Here is a 16,882-nt window from a genome sequence, read left to right on the forward strand (position 1 = left end):
CTATGCTAGTTGTGCTGATGTAGCTAAAAGTGCTAGCATAGCTATCAGCATCATCAACTTACTCAGTAAAACACATTGAAAACTGTACGAGTAATATGAGTGTGCCACTTTTGCTAGCTCACCACATGCATGCCGTTCAAAATCTACAACTTAGTAGTTTGCAACAGTAGCTTGCCATTGATGCCTGAGAAGTTAAGAGACAATCAATAACTAACTACAAGTTTTCATTAGTATCTGATACTATGGTGCTGTTTTTGAAAATCATGGATGGCGGCCTCTTCCCGAGGTCAAAGTTCGACAAAACTCCTCAAGTGTTTGAAGACAGAAATTAGCAAAATGTGTGTTAAATTTCATGAAAAACAGTCTAAAAGAACAGTCTTTTCATTTTACTACAAGGAAAAACTGCAAATTGTGAAATCACAGATTTTGGCACACAAGGGCCGCCAAACTGTATAGGTTGTGTGGAAAATTGTTTCTTGCTGTTTTTACCATAAGAGAGAATAAGGGGGGTCTAAGGGCAGGGATGCCAGTATAGCTTAGTCAGTTTGTTAGTTCATTTTAGTATTTTTCTATTGAACTCTTTGTATTCGTGATCCTTTTGATTTCATGTTTTACTTCGAAGCCCATCGAGACGACTGTTGTTGTGATTTTGGGCTATACAAATAAAATTGAATTGAATTGAATTGAATAACGGCTACTGCTGCTGACATTGAAGATAGTGACTAAATGAAGAAACCTGAGATCAGCAGCTGAAAAACGCAAAATTAAATCCCATCTGATGAAGAAGAAATCAGTGAGAGATGAAGGGGCTTCTCTGTTTCTTTGTAGAAGGTCACGTACCTATGTGGTGTAGCTGAAGCTGTGGTTTCCAGATGACATCCAGCAGTCTGCGCTGACGACAGAGCTCCTGCTCGTACTGGACGATGGTTCCTTCACAGAGTCTGCAGATTTCTTCAGCAGCAGCAGCTAGTCGCTCGCTGATCAACTCTCTCAGAGACTGAAGGGAAGACATGGTTCCTGCTCCGATCCTCAGCTCCAACTCCCACAAACACCGCCGTCCTCTTCACTGCAGCTCCGATCATCTGCTGCTAGTGAGTCTCACAATCACAGCGATCCACGTTGTGTTTCCGTTCAACACTTCTTCACTCATTTACGACACTTTGGAAAATGCTGAGAATTCCCACACGAACCACGTATCGTCCTTTCTGTCCAAAAACCTCACAAACGTCCCAACAAAACACTACCGTCCTCTCAACACAAGCTAACGCTGCTAGCCTGCTAACAAGCTAACGCTGCTAGCGGCTCGTGCTGTTTACTTCCGGGTCACACGCAGATTTTCTTTTAATTTAAACGTAAAAACTGTTTATCTGGGCCCCAATATGGCTCAAAATGTTTCCAATATTTTTTATTCAAACAGTTTTAATTCATAATATAATAAAGAAAAAAATCTACAAGGAAAAAACAGTTTGGGACAAACTTTATGAGAGTTGAGATTACGCCGCCACTCTGTAAATGATAATGATAGGCCTTTGATTTGACTCCAAAACGCATCTCAGACTAAATAGGCTTAAACATATTTGTTTATGGTTTTCCTGAACTAAAGTAATGTAGAAAAAGTATCTCTAGAAGTGAACAAGAAGTCAAAAATAAAACTACGCTGAAGTTGGCCTCCGATTCACAGCTTCCGATTCGCGAGGGCACTAAAGGAACATTCCGCTGCATTTTTCGCGCTAAGACCACCCTAAAACCAGGTCCTGTTCAAAAACCGCTGGACCTGGACTGCTCAAACCTGGATTAAATTATAGATATTAGATATTAAAGAACACATTAAACTGATTTAATGTGTCTGATTTGTAAAACCTTCCTCTGATTTGTGAAAATGTGAAATAGGTTGATTTTTATCGCATTTTACGCACTGAGTTCAACTTCAGACCAGGTCCTGTGCAAAAACCGCTGGACCTGGACTGCTCAAACCTGGATTAAATTATGCATTAAATAGTAAAGAACACAATAAAAACAGTTTCTGATTTGTGAAACTTTCCTCTGATTTGTGAAATGTGAAATAGTTTGATTTTTATCACATTTTACGCACTGAGTCCACCTCAGACCAGTTCCTGTGCAAAAACCGCTGGACCTGGAATGCTCTAACCTGTATGAAATTCTAATTTAGATAGTAAAGAACACATTAACACAGTGTCTGATTTGTGAAACCTTCCTCTGATTTGTGAAATGTGAAATAGGTTGATTTTTATCGCATTTTACGCACTGAGTCCACATCAGACCAGGTCCTGTGCAAAAACCGCTGTTTGAAATAGTATCATTTGGTCGCATTTTATGAAATTTAAGGATAATAGGGACAAGGGAAGGACTACTTAAAGCAAAACACCACAACAGGAACCTTAAAGTAAATCAGAAAACAAACCAAGAAATATTGAACAAAAAAACAAAACTTAAGTCAGGGGTACATGCTACCGGCTCGTACCTGTGTGAACAAATACAATAGTTCATTCCAGTATAAAAAAAATACATTTCCACCCAAATTTCATGAAAATGACCTGGTCTAAGGTGGACTCATAAAATGCGATAAAAATCAACCTATTTCACAAATCAGATTTGGTTTTCACAAATCAGACACTGTGTTACTGTGTTTAATGTGTTCTTTACTATCTAAATTATAATTTTTGCACAGGACCTGGTCTGAATTGGACTCAGTGCGTAAAATGCAATAAAAATCAACCTATTTCACATTTTCACAAATCAGAGGAAGATTTCACAAATCAGACACTGTGTTTAATCTGTTCTTTACTATCTAAATTATAATTTAATCCAGGTTTGAGCAGTCCAGGTCCAGCGGTTTTTGAACAGGACCTGGGGCCTCATTTATAAAACTTTGCGTAGGATTTGCGTCAGAAGTGGCGTACGGATGTAACATAGGACGTGCGTACGCACAGAAATATTCGGAGTTATAAAACCGTGCGCACGCACATCCTACCCATCTTTCCCTTTATAAATCACAACCGATTCTAAATGCAGCGCAGCTTTTGCGGCCTCATGACACGCCCATAGTTGCCCATAAATAGTCCGTGAAACGCCCACAAATTAATATTCATGGCTTGCGAAACCATGGCAAACACAAAGAGGAAATGAAAAAAACGTAACTTCACTCAATGTGAAGTAGAAGTTATCGTTGGCGAGGTGGAAAAGAGGAGAAAAGTGTTGTTTTGAGGGCACAGAGTGGGCATTACTAATGCCAAAAAGGCACATGAGTGGCAGACGCCGTAAATGCTGTAGCCTCACAACCTCGGACCGTGGTTAAATAAAAAAGAAATGGTCGGACATCAAAGTCGAGGCAAAAAAACGTCTGGCGCTGCATCGCCAGAGTGTGTCTGCCACGGGGGGGAGGGGGGGGGACACCGGAGCTGACCCCTCTTGAAGACAGACTGGCTGCAATAATTGGGGAATCCCTTAGTGGAGTGGTGACTGAGGCGCAGGGGGACGCCGACGCGCCAGATGCACCGGGTGACACACCCCCAAAAGCCCGCAGAGGTCCAACAGGACGGCTCGAGGAAGTCGGAACCGGCTCCTAAACCACTCGTCCTCGTTTGTCAGCAAGTCTTCTTGCTGTCTAAAGATGCGTTCACTCCAAATTCTTCCATTTGCCACATCTTCTAAGAGCGCAAGATCAGCCATTGTGGGTCATTACGCATTGTGATGGGGCATTTTATTTCCATCCATTTAGTTACATCTGACAAGCTACAGATGTCGGTAATAATCGACGTGGAAATGGGAAATTGTTCAGCGCAAATGTAATTTCTTGTTGCTTTATGAATGGTGAGACATACGCCATACATTGTTTTATCAAAAATAAAACAAACTAAAGCCATATGCATGAATACCATAATTCTGTAGCTTATGAAGAAATGTTTTACTATGTAAACAACTTTCCCCAGTGGACAATTACTGCATCTCTCTCTATCCATCTGTCTGTCTGTCTAATTGCACCTATATCTGCTCCGCCAGACGGACACATTGACAAGAAAATCGGTTTTGTACATTATTTCGTTCTGTTAACTATATTATTTATGAGGATGAATTGCACAACATGGCAATATTGCAGAACATATTTCACTTTTCTTTCTGCAAATAAGTGTTCATTTGAATTTCTGTTGTAATTTTCGTTTGATTTTTTTTTATTTGTTTCACTGCTGATCGATCAAACAGGTGTTCGTGTAGGCTGTTAATTGTTAGACCTGCTTTGTGAAGTCTTAATGTTATTTATGAGAGGCAGTATTGTCATTTTCACTTTCACGTGTTTCTTCCATCTGCCGAGGGTGTCGCCGTTTCTCATTTCACCCGTTTTTGTGCGTACGCCTGGGTCAGAGCTTGCGTGAAGGACCGCACATTTTCCCGTCAAGTTTGCTTTTTATAAATCTCACTTATTGCGTAGAGAGTGGCGTACGCCTTCTTTTGTGCGTACGCAACGTTTATAAATGAGGCCCGTGGTCTGAAGTGGACTCAGTGCGTAAAATACAATAAAAATCAACCTATTTCACATTTTCACAAATCAGAGGAAGGTTTCACAAATCAGACACTGTGTTTAATCTGTTCTTTACTATATAAATTATAATTTAATCCAGGTTTGAGCAGTCCAGGTCCAGGGGCCTCATTTATAAAACTTTGCGTAGGATTTGCGTCAGAAGTGGCGTACGGATGAAACATAGGATGTGCGTATGCACAGAAATATTCGGAGTTATAAAACCGTGCGCACGCACATCCTACGCATCTTTCTCTTAATAAATCACAACCGATTCTAAATGCTGCGCAGCTTTTGCGGCCTCATGACACGCCTATAGTTGCCCATAAATAGTCCGTGAAACGCCCACAAATGAATATTCATTGATTGCGAAACCATGCCAAACACGGAGAGAAAATCAAAAAAACGTAACTTCTCTCAATGTGAAGTAGAAGTTATCGTTGGCGAGGTGGAAAAGAGGAGAATAATGTTGTTTGGAGGGCACAGTGTGGGCATTACTAATGCCAAAAAGGCACGTGAGTGGCAAACGGTGGCAGACGCTGTAAATGCTGTAGCCTCACAACCTCGGACCGTGGCCGAAATAAAAAAGAAAAGGTCGGACATCAAAGTCAAGGCAAAAAAACGTCTAGCGCTGCCCCCCCCCACACACACACACACACACACCCGTGTCTGCCACGGGAGGGGGGGGGGGACACCGGAGCTGACCCCTCCTGATGAGAGACTGGCGGCAATAATTGGGGAATCCCTTTTAAGTGGAGTGGTGACTGAGGCGCAGGGGGACACCGACGCGCCAGATGCACCAGGTGACACACCCCCAAAAGCCCGCAGAGGAAGTCGGAACCGGCTCATAAGCCACTCGTCCTCGTTTGCGAACAAGTCTCCTTGCTGTCTAAAGATGTGTTCACTCCAAATTCTTCCATTTGCCACATCTTCTAAGAGCGCAAGATCAGCCATTGTGCGTCATTTCGCATTGTGATGGGGCATTTTATTTCCCTCCATTTAATTACATCTGACAAGCTACAGATGTCGGTAATAATCGACGTGGAAATGGGAAATTGTTCAGCGCAAATGTAATTTCTTGTAACTTTCTGAATGGTCGAGACATACGCCATACATGGTTTTATCAAAAATAAAACAAACTAAAGGCATATGCATGAATACCATAATTCTGTAGCTTATGAAGAAATGTTTTACTATGAAAACAACTTTCCCTAGTGGACAATTAATGCATCTCTCTCTATCTATCCATCTGTCTGTCTAATTGCACCTATATCTGCTCCGCCAGACGGACACATTGACAAGAAAATCGGTTTTGTACATTATTTCGTTCTGTTAACTATATTATTTATGAGGATGAATTGCACAACATGGCAATATTGCAGAACATATTTCACTTTTCTTTCTGCAAATAAGTGTTCATTTGAATTTCTGTTGTAATTTTCGTTTGATTTTTTTTTATTTGTTTCACTGCTGATCGATCAAACAGGTGTTCGTGTAGGCTGTTAATTGTTAGACCTGCTTTGTGAAGTCTTCATGTTATTTATGAGAGGCAGTATTGTCATTTTCACTTTCACGTGTTTCTTCCATCTGCCGAGGGTGTCGCCGTTTCTCATTTCACCCGTTTTTGTGCGTACGCCTGGGTCAGAGCTTGCCTGAAGGACCGCACATTTTCCCGTCAAGTTTGCTTTTTATAAATCTCAACTATTGCGTAGAGACTGGCGTACGCCTTCTTTTGTGCGTACGCAACGGTTATAAATGAGGCCCCAGCAGTTTTTGAACAGGACCTTGTCTGAATTGGACTCAGTGCGTAAAATGCAATAAAAATCAACCTATTTCACATTTTCACAAATCAGAGGAAGGTTTCACAAATCAGAAACTGTTTTATTTTGTTCTTTACTATTTAATGCATAATTTAATCCAGGTTTGAGCAGTCCAGGTCCAGCGGTTTTTGAACAGGACCCGGTTTTAGGTGATCATAGCGCGAAAAATGCAGCGGAATGTTCCTTTAGTGCCCTCGCGAATCGGAAGATGTGAATCGAAAGCCAACTTCAGCGTCGTAAAGATCAATAAAGTTTCCTCGATTTCAATATTTATCAGATTAGCAAATTCATACATTTAAAAACCATCACTTAACATAATAAAAGCAAACAATTTTCGCCAACATACTGCAAAGAGATTAAAGCTTTTTCTTGTTTCTGTTTCTTCTACAAAGACCTGTTCAATAAAAAACTATTGAGATCTTAAAAAACTATTTAATGTTAAGATGAAATAAACAAAGAATCTTTTGTTTTTGGTTATCTCTGTGATGAATATAATTTACAATTTTATTACATCCAGTTTACATATCAAGATCAACGATACCTGTTTTTTTTTTTTTTGGAACATTGTCTTTTTAGATTTTTATAGGTTGTAATGTTTAATATTATTAATTTAATTTAATGTTATCTTATAATAAACAAATTATTTATTTGTTGGTTTGTTTCCCTTGCAAGGATGACTGTAATGTTGGAGCCACAAAAATGTTCCAACAGGTTAATTAGTATGAGGGTGAAGGCTGAAAATTATTATTTTGGAAGAAATAGGACAAGGTACAAAAAGTTACCATGTATAAACAGTATATAAAATAATGTGTTTAATAGAGAAACAGCATTTTCATACTAGTTTGTCACTCATATTGATTGATTGATTGATTGATATGATATTTTGCTTTCCTGAACACATCAGATCTTGTCTGCTTCAAGATAAACTGGTTCAGATTTGGATTGATTTTGGACTTTTATTTCACACAGTTCCTAAATTCAGCCATCAGGAGTCTCCCTTCTCACTTCTTCCATCATGGAATATATATATTCCAATCTATCAAATCCAGAAATGTTCTGTCTGATCAATTATTCCCTCAATCCTTGATTGGTCCATTCCAAATTCACATCTGTTCATCAAATGTAGATCAAAGAAGAAAGTGATGATCTAGAAAAGATTCTGTTTGTCTGCAGGTCTGTTTTTCTGCAGATCCTGGAGCTGCTGAACATCTGAATCCAACCCATGTTTCAGATCAACACTCCAAGTTAGAATGAGAAGAGGAAGTGCAGTTCTCCATCAGTCCACCGGGGGAGCTGCAGCACAATAACTGTCCACTTGATGCTGAGAGAGACAGTGGAGCTGATCTCAGATCAGTTCATGCTGCAGCTCTGACACTCATCTCCACTTCCTCTGATACCTCCATCACTCTGCTCTCCACCTCCCAGGAAAACCGTCTAGTCACAACATCTCTGCTGCTCCTCTCTGCTCCTCCAGGAGGAACATCAGAACCAAGAGCGCTCTCCCTCCCACCTGCAGAGAGAAAGTAGAGAGACAGAGATGAAAGACTGTCTCCTGATCCTGGTCTGTCAGTCAGTGATGCAGCACAGCAGCAGAAAGAGCAGCAGGAGCTTCAGTCCTGTTCAGAGCAGCAGCTTCCTGTCATCTTCACCTGTTGGAGCTTCTGCTGCTCTGATCGGCTGACTGTTGTCCTGAAGCCTGTCATCATTCTCCTCAGAGCTTCACTGAGAAGCTGCAGCTTCACAGGAAACTCTGCATCTTTGCTCTCAGACTAACTTTAGGACCAAACATCTGGAAGCAGCTGGACTGACTACAACCCTCTACTGACCTCAGAGTCTTCAGTTTGGAGTCTGGACTCTCCACCAGATCCTGGAGCTGCTGAACATCTGAACACTGAAGACCGTTGTATCTCAGGTCCAGTTCTGTCAGGTGGGACGGGTTGGACTTCAGAGCTGAGGCCAGAACAGCACAGCTGGTCTTTGACAAACTGCATTTCTTCAGCCTGCAATCAGACAGAAAGAGTGTTCAGGTGCAGTGATGCAGCTGGAGGTCCAGGAACTTGGTGAATTCAGTCCGATGATCAGATGAGACCCCCCAGATGACATATTGACAGACATTTTCAGATTAAATTTTGGGCTGAAAAATTGTGACGACCTGTAAATGAAAATATAATAGATTTGAAATTGATTTAAAACAGACGGTGGAATGTGAATTTTCATTTGAACTATGGAATCAAAAGAACAGGACACTTTCAAATCCAATAGATTTTGCTTCGATTTAAAGCTTTGATTTCAAAAATATAAGACTAAATTGTATTTCTTCATCTTGAATCCTACATTGTAAAATACATTTTCAAATGGCATCATCACATGTCAAAGTGAATTGTTTATTGAGAATGGAAGAGAATTGATAATTGATTTTGAATTATGGGTAAAAAAATACTAAAATAAAACTTCCATAAGAAAAGTGTAGTGCTCTCTTTTTTTCTCCACTTATTTCCATGGTGACTCCGGAAATCGGCGATCCATTGAGAATGTCTTTATGTACTTGCTGTGCACGTGCATTAACCCAGGGTTACCAAGTCGAGCGTACTTAAGCTAACTCATATCCGGTCTTTTGGAACCGACATACCCAGAGTAAGCAAGTTCAGGCGGACTTTAGCCAGAGTTCAGGGTTAAAGTCAGGGTAGTTTAAACATGCTTTCTGGAATATCCCCCTGGTCTGAGGGAGCAGACTTGGTTTCAGTGGTGGCAACAGGCTCTCCCAGAATCTATTGAATTCTTTCTTTGACTGTTGTTTTGTAGGGATGGGAATAGAAGCCCCATGAAGCTTTCCTTGGGGTTCATGCAATTGTGCCAGAAAAATGAAACAACCATTCAGGGCTTTGAAACCACACAGAACAGGGACATCTGCTGGTGGACTGGACGAATATTATGCTTCAACTAAGCTCCTTGTAACACTTCAATGTGGAAATGATGATAAAAAACCGTAAAACAACACGAGTTACGTTTTCTGTGAGAAGTGCTTGACACAGCAAAAGACATATCAGATGAAGAAAATGAACGCAAGGCAAAAAAAAAAAAGTAAAACACAGGTTTTGAACCAATGATCTATGGATTCAGACACTAAAAGTTCTCCACTGAGCTATTTTTACTACCATAGTTAATATTTGCCATCACATATTTATAGAAGGATTTTTTTCATAGACAACGTTCATAGTGTACTTTCTTATAGGAGAAACTGAGTTGAAACGATCCTGAGCCACAGTACTTTTTTTTTAACCAGGAACCATGGTAAAGTGCAATGAACTGATGCTGATTCAAATACAGGGGAAACAATAGAATTGGTCGGGAAATGTTCAGGATTAATTTCGTATTTATAGAGAATAGCGCGCCCAACTGTTCCAGCACAAGTGACATCTGAACCCTGGTTCGAACAAACGATGCATTTGGCGCTTCATACGTCATCAACCACGTGATCTGCGCTAGTTGACACACGCCCCTAAACATTGTGCCGAACCACTCTGTTTCATGAAAGTGAAACACGCGCCAGAGTGTCTGTGTCAAACAGGCCATCCCTATAGTTTTGGGATCAATAAAATCCCATTGTTTGACATTTGGAGTCTGCTGGCTTGGTCATCTTATTTTAGAGCGATTTATTTCTTCACTGCCAAGAAGAACACAGTCACAGAAAGACAGTGGCATGTGCGGGTGTGACAACAATTGGCACTTGATCTGTCTGTATTTTTGTATTTGAAAAAGAAAATCGAGTTTGAGTGACAATCTCTTTTCCCAATGTGCTTTTTTCCCATATGATGTCATCAAGAAAGAGTCAATTCATGCAGCACACTGAGCTCTGTAACACAAACTGTAAACTTTATGTAACACCCTGTTGCTATGCTAGCTTTAAAGTGAGGGCATTATCCCTGAGTTCTTAGTTAACGGGTGTTAAACTCCTGTTTCATGAGAAATTTATATTTCCACTTCATTAGATTTGAGTGATTGTCATACAATGTTAAAATAAAATTAAAGCTGCAAGCGGCATTGTTTGGCCCGCAGGCGCAACTTGCCTCGCCACCCTCCTATATGCACCACATTCGCTATCGCTGCCCACCTCTATGCAGCACCCCTGCCCTCATTGCCCACCTTTGATCAAGGTTAGTCAAAGCTGGGTTTATTTTCTTACCAATTGTTTGTTTTAGTGGTGGTGTTTTAGTCTTAAGTACTCCTTGGGTATTTTTTTTGACAGAGGCTCCTGGCCTCAACTAACTAACGGAGCAAAGTGTCCACTAACATGGCTCAATTCAATAAACTCTCTTCTTGTTCCCTTTTCAAACTGTGGTCCCGGGTGTAATGTCTCCACATTCATCCAAATCCAAAAACTCTGCAGGGGTACACACTCACTAGACTCCCGTTTTCTTTCTGCTGTCCCGCTTTTTTCAGTCATTGGGTTAGTGACTCAAACTCCATAGTCCCATGCAAGCCATGGGGCGACCGTGGTGCAGTGGTAGGGCGGTCGACCCGTAAGAGTGCAGGTTTGACTCCCGCCTTAAATGCCCATGTGTCAAAGTGTCCTTTGGGCAAGACACTGAACCCCACCTTACCTCTGGTGGAAGGTTGGCACCATTGTTCGGCAGTGGAACCACCACCAGTGTGTGCATGTGTGAATGGGACTGTGACTGTAAAGTGCTTTGGGCCTTCAAGGAAGGTAGAGAAGTGCTATATAAGTATATGCCATTTGCCATGCTAAGCTAGATAAGTCCAGCTGACTAGCATTTTCACATCTTTAAAGTCCTTAACAACTTTCAAAATGCTAAACATGTTATTCTGAACTCTCCGTTCGTTCTTAATAAACCTTGATTTCTTTGGATATTTAATATTTTTTTTAACGTTTCATCTCTGCTGGACTGCCGTGAGTGGACCATCTTCTCTTCATGATGTCATCATTTCTCCTCTCTCTCAATCTTCCTTGTGCATCATCCAATCAATTTAAGAATAATAAAAATATATTCTGCCCTCTTTATCACCAGCATAGCAACAAAAAATCTAGCAATATTCTGAAACAATTTTCACCAAGGTACATTAAAAACACCAAGAACAAACAAATAACATTAATGTGACGTTGTCGTTCTGTAGTCATGTCTTCAGTCAGTCATTTATACTTATCATATTGATCTGAACACAACTGAAACATGGAGTCTGACCTGAGAGTCTGCAGTCTGCAGTCTGGACTCTCCAGAAAACCACAAAGATGAAGAACTCCTGAATCCTGCAGGTTCTGGTTGTAGCTCAAGTCCAGTTCTGTCAGATTGGACGGGTTTTTCTTCAGAGCTGAGACCAGAGCTTCACAGCTGATCTCTGACAAACTGCAGCTCCTCAACCTGCAATCAGACAGAAAAGTGTGTTCAGTAGCAGTGATGAGGCTGGAGCTCCAGGAACTTGGTCCATTCAGTCAGGTGGGACCCCCCAGATGACATACTGACAGATGACATTTTAAAATTATGGGCTGAATAATTGTGACGACCTGTAAATGAAAGCACATGACACCTTGGGTGGGTGTTAATATCCAATAGATTTGTTAGCTTTGATTTATAAAATGTCAGATTAAATGGTATTTCTTCATCTTGAATCCTAAATGGTAAAATGCATTTTTCAAATCACATTGGTTCTGATCCAAGCTTGGAACTGAATAATCACCAGAACCAGATATAAGACCAGTCAGTGTGCTGCAGTTTGAGCTCCGCATTTCTCTTCATAAGGAGCTGCTGCTCTGTGGGTCAGAAATCTGCTGCAACTGTTTGTCCATTGAAATCTGCAGTTCTGTGATTGATTTATGTTTTCTTTAAGAGAACGTGAACTTCTCCCAGATATCAACACCTGGATGGACTTAGGTTCTAGTATTTAGTCTGAACCAGGATAACATTTGTAACCATCTGATAAGGAAAAACCAGGACTTTTAATTTAAGTAGAATGTTGTTTTATTTCTACTTCCAAGCAACAGTCCTCTGCTTTTTCCTCTGCCCTGACGTCTATCAGACACTTTCTCCTGAAACAGAGAAAAAAAGACAGAACTTGTGGACAATCAACATTTGGATGAAACCTGACCTGAGAGTCTCCAGTTTACAGTGTGGACTCTCCAGTCTAGCAGACAACGCCTTCACTCCAAAATATTGCAGCTTGTTTTTACTCAGATCTAGAACTCTGAGTCTGGAGGACTGAGAGCTGAGAACCGAGAATAGAGCTACACAGCTTCTCTCTGACAGATTACAGCCTCTCAGTCTGAAGAAAACATAGACAGACAGCAGATATTGAAACTTGTGTTTTCCACTTAGATTCATTTGTTCAATGAAGGAGATTTTCCTGAGAGTTCTTACAGAGCTTTGTTGGAGGCTTTGATCACTGGCAGCAGCCTCAGAAGAGCCTCCTCTGATGCAGAGTATTTCTGCAGGTCAAACTCTTCCAGATCTTCTTCTGATGACAGTAAGATGAAGGCCAGAGCAGACCACTGAGCAGGAGACAGTTTCTCTGTGGAGAGACGTCCTGACCTCAGGAACTGTTGGATCTCCTCCACTAGAGAACCATCATTCAGTTCATTCAGACAGTGGAACAGGTTGATGCTTTTCTCTGCAGGCAGATCCTCACTGATCTTCTCCTTGATGAACTGGACTGTTTCCTGATTGGTCTGTGAGCTACTTCCTGTCTGAGTCAGTAGACCTCGTAGGAGACTCTGATTGGTCTGCAGTGAAAGACCTGAAAGGAAGCGGAGGAACAAGTCCAGGTGTCCGTTTGGACTCTGTAAGGCCTTCTTCACAGCACTCTGGTACAACTCGACTTGACTGCTCTGTTTCAGTTTGAGAATCTTTAAGGATATTTTCTTCTGTTCTTCCTCCATGAGGTTGAGTCCAGAGGTGATGAAGGTCAGATGGACATGAAGAGCAGCCAGAAACTCCTGAACACTCAGATGGATGAAGCAGAAGACCTTGTCCTGGTACAGGCCTCTCTCCTCTCTAAAGATCTGTGTGAACACTCCTGAGTACACTGAGGCTGCTCTGATATCGATGCCACACTCTGTCAGGTCAGATTCATAGAAGATCAGGTTTCCTTTCTGCAGCTGCTCAAAAGCCAGTTTTCCCAGAGACTCCATCATCTTCCTGGTCTCTGGTTTCCAGTAAGGATCTGTCTCAGCTCCTCCATCATACTTGACCTTCTTGACTTTGGCCTGAACCACCAGGAAGTGGATGTACATCTCAGTCAGGCTCTTGGGCAGCTCTCCTCCCTCTCTGCTCTTCAGCAGATCCTCCAGAACTGTAGCAGTGATCCAGCAGAAGACTGGGATGTGGCACATGATGTGGAGGCTTCTGGATCTCTGGATGTGGGAGATGATCCTGCTGGTCTGTTCTTCATCTCTGAACCTCTTCCTGAAATACTCCTCCTTCTGTGGATCATTGAACCCTCTGACCTCTGTCACCATGTCAACACACTCAGCAGGGATCTGATTGGCTGCTGCAGGTCGTGTGGTTATCCAGAGGCGAGCAGAGGGAAGCAGGTTCCCCCTGATGAGGTTTGTCAGCAGATCAGCCACTGAGGTGGACTTTCTAGGGTCCTTTAGGATCCGAGTCTTGAGGAAGTCCAGAGGAAGTCGACACTCATCCAGACCATCAAAGATGAAGAGGACCTGGAAATATTCAAAGTTGCAGATTCCTGCTTGTTTGGTTTCAGGGAAGAAGTGATGAACAAGTTCCACCAAGCTGAACTTCTCCTCTTTCAGCACATTCAGCTCTCTGAAAGTGAATGGAAATGTGAAGTGGAGGTTCTGGTTGGCTTTGCCTTCAGCCCAGTCCAGAGTGAACTTCTGTGTTAAGACTGTTTTCCCGATGCCAGCCACTCCCTTAGTCATCACGGTTCTGATTGGTTCTGGTCTTCCAGCTGGGAGTTGGAAGAGCTCTTCTTGTCTGATGCTTGTTTCTGCTCTGTCTGCTTTCCTGGATGCTGCTTCAATCTGTCTGACCTCATGTTCTTCATTCAGCTCTCCTCTTCCTCCCTCTGTGATGAAGAGCTCTGTGTAGATCTCATTCAGAAGGGTTGGGCTTCCTGCTTTAGTGATCCCCTCAAACAAACACTGGAACTTATTCTTCAGACCAGATTGGACTTCATGTCGACAAACTGCAGCAGCAGATCCTGAATGAAGACAACAAACAGTAAATCAACTCTCTGCAGCCCTGAATGATGAGGGTTTGAATCCCTGTGGTTCCATGTGTTCAGACGTCAGTAAATCTTCATTTCTCAGCAGTTGAAACATTCAGAGAAATCCTCTTACTGCTCTGCAGTCCATCAGCCAGATCCTCCTGATTCATTCTCCTCAGGAAGTTCACTGTGATCTTCATCAGTGACTCTTTGCTGCTCCTCTGCTCTTCATCTTCAGCCTCCAGCTCCTCCTCATCCTCCCTGTGACTCAGAAGCTTCTGGATCTTCTTCAGCTCCTTCTTCACGAAAGTGACAATGTTGTCCTCCAGCAGCTGCAACAGAATTCCAGATGAATGAGCCAATCAGAGTGAAGTCATGGAGCCAAACATCAGCTCCATGTTGGACACACTGACAGTCCACTGGTGTCCAAAGTGCAGCATGGAGACGACTGTGGACAGAATGATGGGAAAGTAGTTGTTGTTCATGTACAGACCAGAAAGATGGAGTCCAGCTGCGTTTGTTGCTGCTGGACAGACGGACCACTGGGAGTCTCTGAGCTCTGCTGGTCCAGTCTGTGGAGAATCAGCAACAATCAGATCCTACTGGACCCACTGGTGTCCTACAAACACTCAGTAGAATCTACTAGATCTATTCCGTGTTTGTGGAAAAGCTCCAACACTCACTGCTGCACACATGAAGATAGAAATGTCTGTGAGAAACAACATTTTCATGGAGCTCATCTCTCTGCACCAAAAGATGATAATGATGATTTTTTAAATTCAATAAGATGACCCATTGACTGGTCACTCCTGACTGATACACAGCTGGGTTCAGATCCAGATCCAGTTCCGAGTCTCTGATGGATCCTGATAGAAAAAAATTTGTTTTATTAAAAGTGAGTTTCTTTCATGATGGTGTTTGATGAGTTCTTTTTGATTTGGATCATCTCAGATCATAAATGCATCATGAATGCTGTTGTTTTCAGAACAGCAATGATTCCAACATTCATTCTGACTCACATATGAATCAGAATTACAGTCAACTGGATCATTGATTCTCATTTAGACCAGGAGAAAATGAAGAAGTTAATGTTTAAGTTTGTTGATGACATACAATGAAAAACCTTCTATTTAAAATCTGAATGGAGAACAACCATCAATCTTTTATACATTCTGTGGTTAATTATGAGATTAACTGTATGACAGACTTTGATTAAAATATAATATAATAAAATTGTTCCTTTTCTGATCCAAACATTTGTTCAAATCATAAAAGATAAACAGATTCATTTCTGTCCAAAGTTTCTCCAACATCTCTGCCCTCAGAGACTCTCAGATCTTCTCTGATCTTCTTTTTTTCATTTTTTTGCATTTCATTTATTTATCACATATCAAAAAAAGTAAATAAAAACAGAATATTCAACAATGGGGATGTGATGGATGGTTGCCAAAAAGCCACATTGGGCTTAACATGTGGCAACCACCAAAATGAGTCTATAAGCTACAAAACAATACCGTTCAGTAAATACAATTCATAAAAAATCAATACATATTCAAGTCATGCACTTACATTCTTTTATCAAACTAAAAATACATGCCATGTGGAAAAGTACCATTGTTAAGAAGAAAGCTTTTTAGAGCTTTTTTAAACTGAGTTTGTGAAAGTACTTTGAAAGAGGAAGGAAGACTGTTCCAAATTTTACATCCTCTGTATAGGACACTAAATTGTGACTGAGTTATGTGAGAGAAAGTTGCTCTGATGAGACATCCACCCCGAGTGGGATATTCATGAAATTCATTATTAAAATTGAACACGTTGGTGAAATGTTGGGAAAGGAGTTTTCCAATAGAATTGAAAACAAACTGACCAGTTTGAAGTTGCTTGACTTGATAGACACTCAGGACACTGGCCTGACAAAACAAAGGTTGAGATGAATGCCTATGTCCTACATTGAATATTATTCTCAGAGCTCGTTTTGTAGACACAGAATAGGTTCAAGTTTAGTTTGATGTGTACTAGCCCAGGCAATATTTCAGTAACTAAAATATGGATATATCATTGAATAGTAAAACATAATTGCAACCTTTGTATTCATCAAATGACGGGTTTTACCTAGGATACCCACCATTTTGGCAATTTTTGTACTAATAAAACTAACATGAGGTTTCCAGGATGAGGATTCATCCACTAATACACCAAGGAAACGAACACAGCTAACATTTTTGATTGGAATATTATCAATTTGTATTTTAAAAGAGAAATCCATGGCATTTGATTTTAGACCAAACAATAAAAAGTGTGTTTTTATATGTTGGGTGACAATTGGTTAGCTTTGAACCAAGTAAAT

The 16,882-nt window shown here is 41.1% G+C and overlaps 3 protein-coding genes across 4 annotated transcripts in view; 1 reads left to right on the forward strand and 2 right to left on the reverse strand.

The window, feature by feature from the left end:
* LOC105355240 (protein NLRC3) overlaps positions 1 to 16,882 on the reverse strand; it is a 591,340-nt gene that overhangs the window by 529,521 nt on the left and 44,937 nt on the right. The window lies entirely within an intron of this gene.
* The window catches only part of LOC105355269 (oocyte zinc finger protein XlCOF22-like), a 123,122-nt gene that overhangs the window by 69,566 nt on the left and 36,674 nt on the right, over positions 1 to 16,882 (forward strand). The gene's annotated exons all lie outside the window — the stretch shown is intronic.
* LOC105358840 (NLR family CARD domain-containing protein 3) lies at positions 12,722 to 15,067 on the reverse strand. The gene is made up of 2 exons (XM_023962438.1): positions 14,669 to 15,067; positions 12,722 to 14,529 (listed from the first exon to the last, which is right to left on the reverse strand). The coding sequence occupies exons 1-2, from the start codon at positions 14,733 to 14,735 to the stop codon at positions 12,722 to 12,724; spliced, it is 1,875 nt and encodes a 624-aa protein (XP_023818206.1). The 5' UTR covers positions 14,736 to 15,067.

The sequence above is a fragment of the Oryzias latipes genome, chromosome 2 (assembly GCF_002234675.1).
Source record: "Oryzias latipes chromosome 2, ASM223467v1".
Lineage (NCBI taxonomy): Eukaryota > Metazoa > Chordata > Actinopteri > Beloniformes > Adrianichthyidae > Oryzias > Oryzias latipes.

Coding starts and splice junctions, on each gene's coding strand:
- LOC105358840 (XM_023962438.1), bottom strand. CDS start 14,735: ATGAAGATCACAGTGAACTTCCTGAGGAGAATGAATCAGGAGGATCTG. Junction 14,530..14,668: donor GGCTGATGGACTGCAGAGCA/GTAAGAGGATTT, acceptor GTCTTCATTCAG/GATCTGCTGCTGCAGTTTGT.